Below are 16,528 nucleotides of genomic sequence, written 5' to 3' on the forward strand. Positions count from 1 at the left end.
AGAAGCAAACAAGCAAATCACAACTGAAATTTTGCCACTGACTTCCCTCGTCCCCGCTCATCACTGATAGTACCTTCGCAGATGTTCCACATTCCAAGGATGCCCTAACTTCCGCCCGTCCAGGGCTTCCAGGTAGTAGGACCCCTGCCTTTTGCAGTTGATTACCCTGTAGGGTCCTTCCCAATTGGGTCCCAGTTTTCCATGTGCTGGGTTCCTGGTCGCCAAGGAGACCCTTTTGAGGACAAGGTCCCCCATACCGAATCGTTTGGGCTTAACCATGGCGTCATGCTGTCTGACCATGAGATTTTTGTACCTTGCCGTCCTTTGTTCCGCATCCATTCTTACCTCATCGATAAGATCGAGGTCGAGGCGAAGTTGTTCCCCGTTGTCTTTCTCCTGGTATTCCATCACTCGATGACTTGCCATGTGGACCTCCGCTGGTATGACAGCTTCACTCCCATAGGCTAGTTTGAACGGGGTCTCTCCTGTTGGAGTTCGTGCGGTCGTCCTATAGGCCCAAAGAACACCTGGTAGCTCGTCTGGCCATATCCCTTTTGCCCCCTCAAGCCGAGTCTTGATGATTTTCAGCAGGGATCGGTTTGCTACTTCTGCTTGCCCATTTGCCTGTGGATGGGAGGGTGAAGAGAAGTGATTCTTGATACCAAAATGATTGCAGAAGTCCCTGAAGGGTGCGTTGTCAAATTGACGCCCGTTGTCAGATACTAATACCCTGGGTACTCCGAACCTGCATAGGATGTTCTTCCATACGAAATTTTTCACGTTCTGTTGAGTGATTGCTGCAAGAGGCTCGGCTTCTACCCACTTGGTAAAGTAATCTATCCCTACCACCAAAAACTTCATTTGCCGGACTCCTATGGGAAAAGGACCCAGGATATCTAACCCCCACTGTGCGAAGGGCCATGGGGCCATAATTGGGGTTTGATACTCTGACGGCTGTCTGGGCACATTGCTATAACGCTGGCATTGATCGCATACCTTGACATAGTCTTTGGCGTCTGCCTGCATTGTTGGCCAATAGTAGCCGGCACGGACGATCTTATGGACAAGGGATCTTGCCCCTGAATGATTTCCACACGATCCTTCATGAACTCCCCTCAGAACATAGTTTGACTCGTCAGGAGCCAGGCATCTTAAGTAGGGTTGAGAAAAGCCTCGCTTGTACAACACCTCATTTATGATGACATACTTGGCCGACCTGACCCTTAACTTTCTCGCTTCATCCTTGTCTTCTGGAAGCCTCCCCTCTTTGAGATAGATTATTATTGGACTCATCCAATTTTCTCCTCCTCCTATCTGCTGTATGTCAGGGATGTCTATGCTCGGCATGTACTGAACGTCGTCAAACTCGTCTATGACTCCTGCCGAGGCGGCTTTTGCCAAGGCGTCTGCTTCAGCGTTCTCCTCCCTGGGAAGTTGAATAAAACTTATAGTTGAAAATTTCCGGGCAAGGCGTTTCACTTTGTTAAGGTACTTCTTCATTCGATCTTCTTTGACATCACACATCCCATTTACTTGGTTAATGACCAGTTGAGAGTCTCCTCTGATTGTTAACGACTCCGCCCCTAAGGACTTGGCCAATTCCAACCCCTTGAGTAGAGCCTCATACTCAGCCTCGTTGTTGGTAGTCGGATACTGCAGACGGGTCGCATACTCCAGCTTGTCACCCTCAGGGGACTTCAGTACAATTCCAATCCCTCCTGCATACATTGTGGACGATCCGTCTACATTTACCACCCACATTTCATTTCCTTCGTCCTTGGTCAGGTCGTCCTGACTGGGGGTAAATTCTGCAATGAAATCTACCAACGCTTGCGCTTTTATTGTGCTCCTCGGGAGGTACCTGACATCGAACTCGCGGAGCTCAACGGCCCACCGTACCGGCCGTCCGGCGGCTTCCAACCTCGCTCATCGCCTTTTTTATGGGATGGTCCGTCGGGACGTTGATGACGTGTGCTCGAAAATAATGTCTCGGCTTCCTAGAAGCCGTGACTAACGCGAAGGCTAGTTTCTCCATCATCGGGTATCGTCCTTCGCCCCTCTCATCGCGTGGCTTGTGTAATAGACCGGCCTGCGGACTCTTCCCTCTTCTCCGATCAACGCCGAGCTTCTTGCGTGTGGGGACACCGCCAAGTACAAGTACAACTCTTCCCCGTGTGTAGACGGACTCAACAATGGGGCCGTCATTAGATACGCCTTCGGGTCTTGGAAGGCCTTTTGACACTCGTCCGTCCATTCAAAAGCCTTCCCGAGGACCTTAAAGAAAGGTAAACATTTGTCGGTAGCTTTCGATACAAACTGTTGAGGGCGGCGACTCGTCCGGTAAGAAGAGACCGGACTTCCTTGATATTTCTCGGTGGCTCCATGTTCAGTATCGCCTGGATTTTATCCGGATTCGCCTCAATTCCCCTGTGCGACACCATAAACCCCAAGAACTTACCCGACGAAACTCCGAAAGCACACTTGCTCGGATTTAACTTCATGTGGTACCGTCGCAATGTGTCAAAAGTCTCTTGAAGGTCTTCAAGATGTTTATCCTCGTCCTGGCTCTTCACCAGCATGTCGTCCACATAAACCTCTACATTTCGCCCGATTTGAGGACGGAACATATGGTTAACCAGCCTTTGGTAGGTCGCCCCTGCGTTTTTCAAACCGAAGGGCATAACCTTGTAGCAATACAACCCTTGGCTTGTGATGAATGAGGTCTTCTCCTGATCCGCTTCATTCATCTGAATCTGGTTGTACCCTGAGAAAGCGTCCATGAAGCTAAGTATCTTGTGACCTGCCGTCGAGTCCACTAACTGGTCAATGCGTGGCAATGGGTAGCTATCCTTGGGGCAAGCTTTGTTGAGATCAGTGAAGTCCATGCACATACGCCACTTGCCATTGGCTTTTCTGACCATGACTACATTCGCCAACCAGTCTGGGTAGTGAACTTCTCGGATAAACTTCGCGACGACCAACTTCTGCACCTCTTCCTTAACGGCATTATCTCGCTCGGGAGCAAAAACTCTTCTCTTCTGACGCACTGGTTTCGAATAGGGACACACATTCAGGCTGTGGGTAATGACGTTTGGATCAATTCCAGGCATGTCCTCATGACTCCATGCGAAGACATCAAGGTTTTTCCTCAGAAACCGGACCAAAGCGTGCTTCGCCCCCTCTTCCATGCTCGCCCCAACTCTGGTAGACTTCTCAGGCTGGTTATCGTCCAAAGGGACATCCTCTAATGCTTCAGTGGGCTCAGCCACAACCCTTTTTCCGTCTATGCTCATCGTCTGCATATGCTCGTCCATGGCCAGCATGGCTAGGTAGCATTCTCTGGCAGCCAGCTGGTCTCCTTGTACCTGGCCTACTCCGTGCTCGGTCGGGAATTTAATGGACAAGTGGTAGGTAGAGGTTACCGCTTTCCAGCTGTTCAAAGTTGGCCTTCCAATTATTGCATTGTATGACGATGCACAATCAACAACAAGGAAATTCACCTCTTTGGTTATCTGCTGCGGATACGTCCCGACGACTACTGGCAACATGATGGTGCCCACAGGTTGCACCTTCATTCCTCCGAATCCTACCAACGACGAGTTCACTGGTCGAAGCCGATCTCGTCCTAGCTTCATCTGTTGGAACGCGGGGTAGTAGAGAATGTCTGCAGAGCTGCCATTGTCTATTAATACCCTCCTGGTCATGTAGTCAGAGATGAGTAAGGTGATGACTATCGCGTCATCGTGTGGATGGTGAATTCGTCCTGCCTCCTCGTCCGTGAAAGTAACAGCCTGTTGGTCTACCTCCCTCGTCCCAGTAGGTCGTCTAGACTGTTGGATGTTCTGCACCACCCTCAGGTACGTCTTCCTTGATTTGGACGACTGCACCGTCGAGCTTCCTCCTATAATTACCCTTATTTCTCCTAGTGGGGGGTGTGATGATTCTTCCACCTTAGCCTTCATTTTCTCATCTCTCTGGTCTCGTCCAAGGAAGTTCCTCAATTTCCCCTGTCTAATGAGATTTTCTATCTGTTGCTTCAAGTCAAAGCACTCGTCTGTATCATGCCCGTGGTCCCTATGAAAACGGTAGTACTTGCTCCTATTACGCTTGTTGGGGTCTCCCTTCATTTTGTCTGGCCACTTCAAGGACGGATCATCCTTGATCTGCATAAGGACCTGCTCTAATGGCATAGTCAGGGGCGTGTATTGCTGATTCCTTGCGGAAGGAACCGGCCTTCTTACCATCCTTATCTTTTCTCTCGTCTACCCGAACCTTCTTCGGACGAGGTCCCCGGTCCCGGTAGCGATGGTGGCCCACCTCCGAGCGCTCTCGCCCTTTTTCTTTTCTTGGCTATGATGGCGTCTTCGGCATTCATAAAATTCTCGGGCTGAATGGACAAGCTCGGCCATAGTCTGCGGTTCCTGCTCATAGAGCTTATGAATAAACAAGTCAGAATTGACCCCATTGTGGAAAGCGGCTAGCAATAGCTTGTCATCCATCTCGTCCACCGTTAAGGCTTCTCTGTTAAAACGGGTGATAAAAGATCGCAAACTCTCATTGTCCCCTTGCTCTATGGTCAGCAGGCTAGAGGAGGAACGCTTGTGACGCTGTCCTCCAATGAAGTTGTTGACAAACAGCTTACTCAGTTCTTCAAATGATCCCACTGAGTTTGGGGGAATCTTGCTGAACCACACTCTCGCTGATCCCTTGAGTGTGGTGGGAAAAGCTCTGCACATGATCTCGTCTGGGACCCCCTGCAGGTGCATGGTCGTCTTGAAAGTTGCAATGTGATCGCAGGGGTCGCGATTTCCATCGTACGAGTCTAGAGAAGGCATTTTGAACTTCGGGGGTAGAGGGTGACCGCTGATGGAGGCTGTGAAAGGGGAGTCCGTTCGGTGGACCATATCATCTACTGGGTTTGCTCGCCTCATGTTTTCCCTCATTTCATCCATGGCTTTTCTCATCTGGTCCATTTCTTTTTCCAAGTGCGGCACCCTTCTTGAAGCGGTACCCCTTGTTTGATCTTCGGACTCTACATTCTCTCCTCCTTCCTGACTTGGGGCCCTTCCCTCCATGTGTCCTTGACACTGCCTCCTGAAGTTGATCTCCTTATTCAATTCCTGGTTCTGACGCGTCAGTTCTGCCATAGCGGCAGCCATGGATTGTATGTGCTGCATAGAAGGCGGTTGCACTATAGGTGCTGATCTGCGATCACGAAGGGGATTGCTGGAAGCATCCCTACTCTCCTGGTGGCCTGGGCTGGTAGCCCTTGATCTTGTTCGAACCATTCAACCTTTTGTCTGGGATAGAATAACAAGTTTACCGTTCCCACAGACGGCGCCAACTGATGATGCCAAGAAAATCAGTAGGCTGGATGCTTCGGACTTGAAAGGACTACTGGTTCTTTCTACGGCCTGAAAAAGAAAGAAAAGCGTATCAAAGGCGACCGGGGCTGCCGGCCAAAAATCCTCCGATGGCAAAGTTAGTTTTTTCCTCTAAGTTATTCGAATTCCAACTTTTCTGGAGTAAAAGCGAACATACCTTGGCCTTGTCTGAAGCAGCCTTTATATAGTGTTCTTATAGACGGTTATTGAGACAGGAACCTCTCCTGGATTCAAGGAGGCTTAACGCAACTGCCATAACCGTTTAGGAGTTATACTTCTATTCCACAACGGGTACATGACTGTTATGCGTGGGATAAGGGATTGTCACATTATATTCGGAGATTCTCCTAAGTATGATACCCTCGTCCTGGAATTCCTTCATCGAGCGCGCCTGTTAATTCTAAGTGTAACATCCTAGTCCACGAATCTTTATATGGACGAGTCCTCATAAGGTAGGCTGTGCGCATCCCATGGACGAGGGATGTAGCTTCGCTATCACCCTCTGGACGTCCTTGTCTGTTACTCTCGTCTTGAGGATAGCTTCTGGACGGCTGCGAAGGTGGTGACCGTCCAAAGACGGGTTGAGTGTTTTCATCCCACATCAGGAGCAAATAAATATTTTGTTTTTGAAAAATCATGCTAACACTTAGTTGTAGCCCAAAGGTGGTTTTCGTATTTATCCCTATATTTTAATAAAATAAATATTTTTTATTATTTATTTATAAAAATTAGAATGAATATAGTAAAACTTTACTAAACCAATTATAAGCTAGTTTTTTACTGAAATTATTCAATTTTTTTCTCAAATTTATTTCAAATAATATAAGTTTCAAAGTTTAAAAACTAAGCTAGTTTTTAACTTTTTATTTCACATTATTCAAATAAGTTACCCAAAAAAATCATTTATAAACTACACTACACTTACTATTGGGCCAAGCTGAGTTAGAATTCGTATTATACTTCCTCTTGGGCTAAGCCCAGTTCTTATCAGAATTTGTATTATATAATGAAAAGTTGGCACACTCTAAAGACTAATAGCCAGATCACACCGTTTCATTGCTCGCCAACCAAAAGGTAACCCTAGATTTTTCGGTCTTGTTTGTTTCCATGGAAAATATATAGAAAATTCCGATTCTCTCTTTTTCTTTCCTTAAATCTATTGTTATTGTTGGTAATGATAGATCTAGATTGTTCATTTTATTCCATATATTAGGGTTTTTTTTCCAAAATTTTCTATAACTTGGAATTTGAAATCTAAAGCATTATTGTGAATTTGGTTTGGTTAATTTCAGAGATGTATAACGGAATAGGGTTACAGACTCCGAGAGGGTCAGGGACCAATGGGTACATACAGAGCAACAAGTTTTTCATCAGGTCTAAGACTGGGAAGAGCAGTGAGAACGGCAAGGGATTCGAGGCGAACCCGGCTTCGGCCGGTCTCACTAGGAAACCCAACAGGGATATTCTCGAGCACGATCGCAAGCGTCAGATTGAGCTCAAGCTCGTCGAACTCGAGGACCAGCTCACTGATGAAGGTTGCACTGAGGCTGAGATTGCTAAGCGGCTCGACGAGGAACGGAAGATCCTAGAAGCTGCTGTTACAGCCGATACCGCTACTTTTTCCCGGGAAGGAGGGAATGTCACCAATAATAAGTAATTTCTTGCACTTTCGGAATCCATTTGTATCGATTGCAGTTTTTTTGAATTGGGTTTGCCAATATTCTATGACTAGTAGTTTTATTAGTTGATATTGTGGTGTGTGTGTGTGTGTGTTTATGTCATATTAATGGTAATAAAAAGAGGTCGGGGCGTTTGCTGCGGTGGCAAATGATTTCCATTAAAAGAGATTCGAGTCCGGGGATCAGTCTCTCCCAAAAAAAAAAGTTGGGGAAAGGCTGTCTACCATGACCTCTTTTAGACCTTGAAAAAGTGAGAGATTTGTGCATTGGGTACGGCCTTTGTATTAATGGTAATAAAAGACTAATTCAATAGGCTTGGTTCAATGTTAAACTGAGAATGTTGTAGTATTAGCCCATGTCGTTGAGTTCTAGCTCAAATGGTCTCTCATTTCCTTGTAAGATCAAGGTCCTGAGGTTGTGGGCTCAAGACCCAATTGGGTGCATTTGTAAACTTATTAATTTAATAAAAGGATGCGTCATCGGGGAACAAGCAGTTCTGCCTCTTCTTTTATTTGGTTTTGGACGTATGTGCTTTACTTTGAACTGGCATATACTTTGGGAATTGCGTTTCTTAGTTCTTATACTTTTTTCTTCCTTTGAAAGTTTGTTCCTCATATTTGATGTTTCAATGGGTGACTATCTATTGTTATTTTCATTTGTGAGATCTTCAAATGGGCAATCTGTTGACTTGTAGCTATCCTTCCCACCATTATATTTAATAATAGTCTTGTTTACCCATCTTTGGAAGATGGACATTTTTTAATAAATTTTGTGCTTGCATATTCATCAGATATTCAGATACACAGACCCACCAAGTTGCTGCTAGAAAAGAGAAGCAAATGGAAACTTTAAGATCTGCTTTTGGGATAGCTGCATCTGATCCTAATGAGCAAAGTATTGAAGGGAGTGATGATGTCCGAAATGGCCGGAAGGATGGTCTTGGTGATGATATCAAGCATTATGAGAATCGTGAACATGCTTTTTTGGATAGAGAGTTCAGGGGGAAGAAAAACATGGATGAAGATCAGAAAGTTGAAAAAGATGATAAGAAAAAGGGTCTTAAAGAATCAAGGCACCACAAGAAGGAAGGAAGTAAAAAGAGAAGGCATGAAACTGACTCTTCTGATACAGATAGCCATGGGGAGAATGCAAAGGCTCTTCAAAAGAAGCACCGCAGAAGTAATAGGGGCACTGATCATGAAAGTGATTCTGATATTGATGTTGATAAGAAGCACAAGCCTTCTAAGAAGCATAAGAAAAGCAAAACACGTGACACTGATGATTCTGATTCTGCTACTGATTCTGACAGCAATGTCAATGTGCGGAAGACTTCAAGGAAGCACAAGAAAAGCAAGGTGCGCAACATTGATGATTCTGATTCTGCTACGGAATCTGATATGGATGCTGATAAGAAGCGCAAGACTTTAAAGAAGCACAAGAACAAAAAACATGATAGTGATGGTTCTGATTCTGCTACTGATGACTTAAGCAATGAGAGTTCCAAAAGGAGGGATAAGTATAGAACATCTAATAGGAGGCATGGCTCCAATGATGATTATGGTTCAACTAAGCCTCGTATACAGAATCGGGATCAGCATGGGAGAACAAGTGGAAGACATGATTCTAAGGATGAATCCAATGCTACTGATATTGAGATAGAAAAGAAAAGAAGTCAATTGGAGAAACAACGGAATCAACATAATGGAAGTCATAGGATAGAAAATGAGAAGAATCAAGATAAGCATGTGCGAATGAACAGAAGACATGATTCAGAGGATGAATCCAGTGACACTGATAAGGAGATGGAAAAGAAAAGAAGTCAATTGGAGAGACAGCGGGGTCAACCTAGTGGAAGTCATAGGATAGAGAATGAGAAGAATCAAGATAAGCATGTGCGAATGAACAGAAGACATGATTCAGAGGATGAATCCAGTGATACGGATAAGGAGATGGAAAAGAAAAGAAGTCAATTGGAGAGACAGCGCAGTCAACCTAGTGGAAGTCATAGGATAGAGAACGAGAAGAATCAAGATAAGCATGTGCGAATGAACAGAAGACATGATTCAGAGGATGAATCCAGTGATACTGATAAGGAGATGGAAAAGAAAAGAAGTCAATTGGAGAAGGAGATGGAAAGAACAAGAAGTCATTTGGAGAAACAACGGAATCAACTTAGTGGTAGTCATAGGATAGAGAACGAGAAGAATCAAGATAAGCATGTGAGAATGAACAGAAGACATGATTCAGAGGATGAATCCAGTGATACTGATAAGGAGATTGAAAATAAAAGAAGTCAATTGGAGAAACAGCGGAATCGACATAGTGGAAGTCATAGGATAGAGAACGAGAAAAATAAAGATCAGCATGTGAGAGTGGGTAGAAGACATGATTCAGAGGACGAGTCTGATGATGAAGATTCTGATACCAGTTATGATAGGAGAAAATCTAAGATTACTGCAGGGAGACAAAAAGCAGTGGAAAAAGAGTCGGTTTCTCCAGTTGATGAGATTGATTTTAGACGGTACAAGTCTAGGAGAGATACTGCAGATGGAACAACTTATGAAAGTCATGAAAGAATGAGAGGGAAGGGGAGGCTTAATGTTGGAAATGAAGATGAGCAACCTGAGTCAAAATCAAGAAGTCGTCATTCTGTCAAAGGGGCAGAGCACAGTGGGGAGCAACAAAAGGACTCTAAAATTGAGTATGACTCAAATACTAGAGCATACTTAAATAAGGATGACAAGAAGAGGGAGGATTATACAAGTTTTAGATCTGGGGGACAGCGTGATAATGAAACTGTTGAGCGGGGTGGTAGAAGTTATGGTAAGGATGATGAAACAGAACGCATTAGTAGAAAGGATGACCGGAATTATGAGGAAATAGGGGGAGGGAGAAGACAAAGCAGAGTTGAAGAGGAGCAAAGAGGGAGAAAGCATAGAAGAGATGAAGATTATGAATATAGAAGGCATATGAGGGATGATGAAGAGAATCAGCGTGGAAGTAGAAGGCAGGTAAGAGGAGATGACGAAGAGCGAGAAAATAGAGGTCATGAGAGGGATAGGCAACTGGATCACTCGAAGAGAGCGAGATATGATGATTCTCGATCAAGCGAGAGAAAAAGGCATGATTACGATAGGCGTGATGATGATAGAGCTAGGCGTTGACTCCATTTCCGCCTTCTGTCTTGGAGTTGTACTGCAGATGGTGAGTTAATAATCTCCCTTGAAATTGACTTATATTTATTGCTTGTTAGAAGGTATAGGAATTCAGCTATATAGGTATTTTGAAGCCCTCATGCTAATGTTGCATATTAGCATATAGTTCTAGTATGAACTATGAAGATGCATGCATTCGTAGGCTATGCCTGCTAGAGTTGAAAAAGTGCTTGTCTTTGTACGGATATGCTAAGGAACAAGTATTCAAAGGTCATTCTTGTTGTTTCCAAAATGCAACCATTTCTTATTTTATGTTTTTTCTACGCTTCATTCTGGTTTTATACATGAAGTTAGGCTTTTTATTTAGATCTTCCATGCTTGTTGCTCTACAAAACAGAAAAGTTTGTTAGTTGTTCAAAAATATTGGAGTTAGGGCCCGGGAATCGCATTCCATTTTTGTATCTCCATTCTGGGCATTTCACTTGGCTGGAACAATTTGAAAAATTTTCTTCTTTATGTTTATATTAAAGTTAATTCGAAACCATCAAATTTGGGGGTGTGTCATGGATTCTTCCCTAGCATAAATTTTCTTGATACTTTGTTGCGCATCATTTAAGGTTCCGTTGCATCAAATAATATCTCAGAAACTTTTGTCTCATTTTATCAAATGCGTTGTTACAGTGCTCATCGCATCAAAGTTGGTTAAATGGTCATCGCCAGCAAAAAAGCTGAATTCTATTTGCCGAGGCTTGTGGAGATGCACGATTTTCTACTCAATGTACTTGAGGATGCATATGTTAGTTTTTGTTTGTTTGTTTTTTTTACTCGTGCAATTGAACCAGTTTGTAGGGGAGTGTACCTTTTCATTGTAATTGCTGTATGATGTTGCTCTTGATGCGTCTGATGTTGCGCTTGAAAAGACATTTTATTCATCTCTGATTGGTTGCCAGGCTAAGTGAGAGGAAGAGATGAGAAATTTAGATCTTGATATTATGTAATATGGTTCTTTTGCTTTTCAAATTATATAAGCTTTGTTGAAGCAAATAATTGCATATTAAATGATGCTTGTTCAAGTTATAGCTTTAGGGTCTAGTTATCTTGTCAGATGGCCATTTTCCTTTTTGCAGTTTGTTGCATTTAACTATAAATAAATTAGGACTTCATGTAAGAGAGCATGGAGTTTTGTCATGACACATGTTTTGAGATATTCTTTATTCAGGCTTTTACTCAAACAAAGTTTGAACTTATATTAAAGTATTAGTTCACTACATTAGCCAATAAAATAAATCTATATATAAATTGGATTTTACTAATTTGTACTCTAAAGGCACACAATAATTATTCATTTTTGGAAACAAATTTCTCGGGAATTGAGAAAGTGTTGATAGTTTTTTTAATTTTCAAGAAAATTTTACCACAAATAGATAGCATAGCTTAATGTGTGCCTTAAGGGCACACATTAACCGGACCCATTATTATTAGCTTGTAATCGATGCAAATATATATATATATATATATATATATATATATATATATATATATATATATATATATATTTGAAAATATAAAATAGCTACTAATAAAATAAATATATAAGTTTGTTTGAAATAAATGAAAAAAAATTATTTAAGTTGTTCTTGATGAAATTTTTAATTTTTAATTTTAATTTGTCCAACCACTAATTATATAATAATAATAATGAATAACTGATGATGATTTTATTTAAGGATAACTAATTTTAATTCTATAGTTTTCTTACTTAATAACTCATTTAGCACAAAAAATTAAGAAAGTTTAATTAGACTCCTTGATTTTATAGTGTAGTAAATAATTGCACCAAAAAATTAGATGAGACACATGGAATACAATTACACTCCATTTTGAGATGTAATTTTATCTTCACTTAGCTTTGGCTTTATACATATAATAATTGTAGGGACATTGGGCTCAGTAATTTATGAAGCGTGGCCTAAGAATGTCTTTTGGGCTAAAAACTCAATTCGAGGACATCAAGTGATTTAAAAGTGTGTGAATGTTAACTCATAAAGAAAATACTAGGTAAAAAAGCGATAGTGTCTGAATAAATATATCCGAGAAAGATTGTGTCCTCGGATAATGAAGCCGAGGTAATAGAAGAGAAGGTTTAATATCTCCCGGCTATATTATAGAAATTCATATGGTTTAGGGAAGACACGGTATACGTGGAGGATAATAGAAAGGGCGGTGGAATATCTAAGATAAAGCCGCTACCACCGCCCTCGCATTAAAGACTCTGCAACTGATATGCTGGCCGCATTAATGGGGAAATGGGACCTGAACATGGGTTTTGAAACTTCGCCCCTGTCTCTAGAAGACTTCAGGGAAAATGGATGAGACAAGTATCTAAGCCAGCGTTATAACCATGAGGTGGAAGATGAGAAGGGGAGAATGAGGAAGTATAAATGAGAGAAGGGACCTTCGGAAAAGAGGAGGCTTTTCTTTGGAGAGAAAAGAAAAGAATAGTACATAATAAATCTAATTGTCCACAATTGTAATCTATCTTGAGAAGCAGTACTATAAACTATCCTCGGATTGTATCTGAGGAGGAATTTTTATTCATATTCATATAAACAACTCCCTATTTGTACCATTGGGTCCAAAGTCCATCTTTCTTTGTTGTTTAAACCACCTTTAGAATCTAGATTTCAAGCACTCTCTACAAATTTATTATAAAAAGGTCTTTCAAACCCTTTCCCTTCTGATTGTAGGTCAGGAGCTCGAATTGTGTCCTTACAATTGGTGCCATCTGTGGAAATTCTAGTTTTTGAAGAGGTTTAACACCATGGTGGGCTCAGGACCACAACACCGTGCGGAGTTTGTGGGGTCCCAGCATGATGATCACTCCTTGCATCTTGAGCACGAAGAGAACCGGGAGGGTAGTGTACATACTACGCACACTACCAGAAGTAGGAGTCATTCACGAGGGGGAAGCAGAGTTCCTCACGAGGGAAATACCAAAGCCATGCAGAAAGAAATTGACAGCCTAAAAAGGAAGTTGCGTCACAAAAGGCGAAGGCGAACTCCTTCTGTCTCTGATCCCTCTTCAAAGGGTTTTGGGGATGACAATTACAGGTAGAGATCCAGAACTCCCCCAGATGAATCTTTCTTTTACGAGGAAGAAAACCTGCATGGGCGGCAGGGTAAAAACTATTCCTCTAGAGGCTTGGGAAATGATGCTATGGGTAGGGCGTTGCATCAAATCTCCAGGTCACCCTTCACATGCAAGTTGGAAGAAGAGAGGCTACCTCGACGCTTCACACAACCGGCCTTCACTATTTATAATGGCCAAACGGATCCTGTGGAGCATGTGAGCCATTTCAGCCAAAGGATGGTAGTACATTCCAAGAATGTGACTTTGATATGCAAGATATTTCCCTCTAGCTTGGGACCCGTGGCCATGAGGTGGTTTGATGGCTTGAGGGCAGACTTTATCAATTCTTTCAAGGAACTTACTAGGGCATTTGGCTCTCGTTTCATCACATGCAGTAGAGTTCCTCGGCCTTTGGATTCATTATTATCCATGGCCATGAGGGAAGGGGAAACCCTAAGAACGTATTCAGACATGTATTGGGAAATGTTCAATGAGATTGACGGAGACTTCGATGATGTGGCGATAAGGACCTTCAAGGTCGGCCTACCTACAGAGCATGACTTGAGGAAATCTTTGACGAAAAAACCTGTCAAGAGCATGCGTCGGCTCATGGATTGCATCGATGAGTACAAAAGGGTTGAGGAAGATTAGCAGCAAGGAAAGGGTAAGGCGAAGGTTATCTCTCAGGAGAGGAAGGATTTCAGGTCGGACAAATAATACAACAACAGGCCTGGGAGAGATATTTCCAGACAAACTGGTCCTACCGTCCCACAGGTGGTCAACACCATTTTCAAAGAACCAGTGCAACAGCTGTTGGAGAAAATCAGGCATGAGTCATACTTCAAATGGCCCAATAAAATGGCAGGGGACCCTTTGAGACGCAACCAAAACCTCCATTGCCAATATCACCAGGAGAGGGGTCATACCACCGAGGATTGTCGGACTCTGTGGAACCATTTGGAGCAATTGGTTAAAGAGGGAAAGTTGAAACAATTCCTGTATCAGCCTAATGGGCAGGGCAACCACTTAGGAGCGGCGAACCATAGTGGCACTTCATCAAGGCCTCCTCTGGGTATAATCAATGTTATTTTCGCTGCACCGGGAAGGACTGACTCAACTCCTTCCATAGTGATGTCTGTGGCTCGGATCTTGGCCGAGGAATCAAGGGATTAGCCGAAGAGGATTAAGGCGAATGCCCTACCAGTTTTGGGTTTCTTGGAAGAAGACAAAATTGGGACTATCCAACCACATGATGATGCCTTGGTTGTTACCCTAAGGATAGGGAATTACGATGTGAAGAGGGTGATGGTCGATCAAGGTAGTGGCACAGATATCATGTACCTTGACCTGTTTAAAGGGTTAAATTTAAAGCTTGAAGATTTTACAGCTTATGACTCACCCTTGATAAGCTTTGAGGGAAAGGCTGTCATACCAAATGGGCAAATTAGGCTGCCTGTACAATCAGGCCCAGAAGTGGTAAACGTAGATTTCATCGTGGTAGACGCCTATTCCCCCTATACAGCTATTGTGGCAAGACCTTGGTTGCATGCTTTGGGTGCCGTTTCCTCAACCTTGCATGTCAAGGTTAAATTTCATTTTGATGATTAGGTGGTGGAGCTGCTTGGGAGTCAGTTGGTGGCTCGACAGTGTGTCACGGCTGCAATTCTGCATTAGCCTGAATCGGAGTCCTCGGCCTCAGCTAACGGAAAGTCGTAGCAATCAAAGTCTCTGGCCACAACTGAGATACCCTCGGTAGAAGAACCTACATGTGAAGAACTGGAAAATGTTCTTATAGACGATGACCCTAAGAAATTCTTTCAGGTGAGGGTTCAATTGCCACAGGAGGAGAAGACAGAGCTGATTTTGTTTTTACAGAGAAATATGGAAGTATATGCATGGAATGCTTACAAAGTCTCTGGGGTTGATCCGAGTTTTATTTGTCATCATTTAAATGTCAATCCAGCTGTGGTACCGAGGAGACAACCACCTCAGCGCTCCTCCAAAGAGCATTCTGAGGCTGTTAAGGAGGAGGTGCTCAAACTCAAGAAGGCGGGTGCTATCAAAAAAGTTTTTTTATCCTGAATGGTTAGCTCATACAGTGGTGGTAAAGAAGAAGAATGGGAAGTTGAGAGTTTGTGTAGACTTCACAGATTTAAACAAGGCTTGTCCCAAAGATTAATTCTTAATGCCTCGGATTGACCAGTTGGTGGATGCTACTGTTGGGCATCCTCGGATGAGTTTTCTTGATGCTTTCCAAGGTTATCACCAAATACCTTTAGCTGTGGATGACCAGGAAAAGACTGCATTTGTCACTCCTACAGATAATTATCATTATAAGGTAATGCTCTTTGGTTTGAAGAACGCAGGGGCTACCTATCAAAGGATGATGACTAGGATGTTTGAGCCACAGCTGGGAAAAACTATCGAGGTATATGTGGACGACATGGTGGTAAAGAGTAAAGCGGTTTCCACGCATTTGGAAGATCTGAGTATCACTTTTCAAACACTGAGAAAGTACAAATTGCGACTCAATGCCTCTAAATGTTCTTTTGTTGTGGGGTCGGGCAAGTTTCTAGGCTATATGGTAACTCACTGGGGAATTGAGGTCAATCCTGCTCAGGTCAAGGCCATTAGCAACTTACACCCACCTCGGAATCCTAAAGAGGTTTAGAGGCTGACAGCAATGACTGATACCTTCAACCGATTTATTTCTCGGTCCGCGGACAGGTGTAGGCCTTTCTTTCAGTTGTTAAATAAGTGGAAGGGTTTTGAATGGACCAAGGAGTGTGCGGTGGCTTTTCAACAGCTTAAAGAATATCTCTCACGACCACCCGTTATGTCTCAACCAGAAATTGACGAAGTTCTGTTCGCGTATATTGCAGTAGCTAATCATGCAGTTAGTCTGGTTCTTATACGGGATGATAATAATGTACATAGGCCAGTTTATTACGTAAGCAAGTCTCTGCATGAGGCCGAGGTGAATTATTTACCGTTGGAGAAAGCAATCCTAGCAGTAGTGCATGCTACGCGAAGGCTTCTCCATTACTTCTAGTCTCATACAGTTGTTGTCCTAATACAACTCCCTCTTAAGTCTATACTTCGGAGTGTGGACTATACGAGAAGGATTGCCAAATGAGGTACTGTCCTAGGGGCTTTCGATATTAAGTATATGCCTCGCAC

At 43.0% G+C, this 16,528-nt stretch overlaps 1 protein-coding gene across 1 annotated transcript; it reads left to right on the forward strand.

Moving 5' to 3' along the window:
• The first annotated feature begins 6,370 nt into the window (after positions 1-6,370).
• LOC142612649 (uncharacterized) lies at positions 6,371-11,277 on the forward strand. The gene is made up of 4 exons (XM_075784769.1): positions 6,371-6,458; positions 6,677-7,037; positions 7,854-10,267; positions 10,900-11,277. Exons 2-3 carry the CDS (start codon positions 6,679-6,681, stop codon positions 10,225-10,227), a joined length of 2,733 nt encoding a protein of 910 aa, XP_075640884.1. The 5' UTR covers positions 6,371-6,458; positions 6,677-6,678; the 3' UTR covers positions 10,228-10,267; positions 10,900-11,277.
• Positions 11,278-16,528: the final 5,251 nt, after the last annotated feature.

Source organism: Castanea sativa, chromosome 10 (genome assembly GCF_040712315.1).
Source record: "Castanea sativa cultivar Marrone di Chiusa Pesio chromosome 10, ASM4071231v1".
In the NCBI taxonomy this organism is placed as follows: Eukaryota; Viridiplantae; Streptophyta; class Magnoliopsida; order Fagales; family Fagaceae; genus Castanea; species Castanea sativa.

What these genes read in the sequence shown, in the direction of transcription:
- LOC142612649 (XM_075784769.1), top strand. Translation starts at nt 6,679, where the DNA reads ATGTATAACGGAATAGGGTTACAGACTCCGAGAGGGTCAGGGACCAAT. An exon ending in GGGAATGTCACCAATAATAA is followed by an intron (nt 7,038 to 7,853) that starts GTAATTTCTTGC and finishes CATATTCATCAG; the next exon opens with ATATTCAGATACACAGACCC.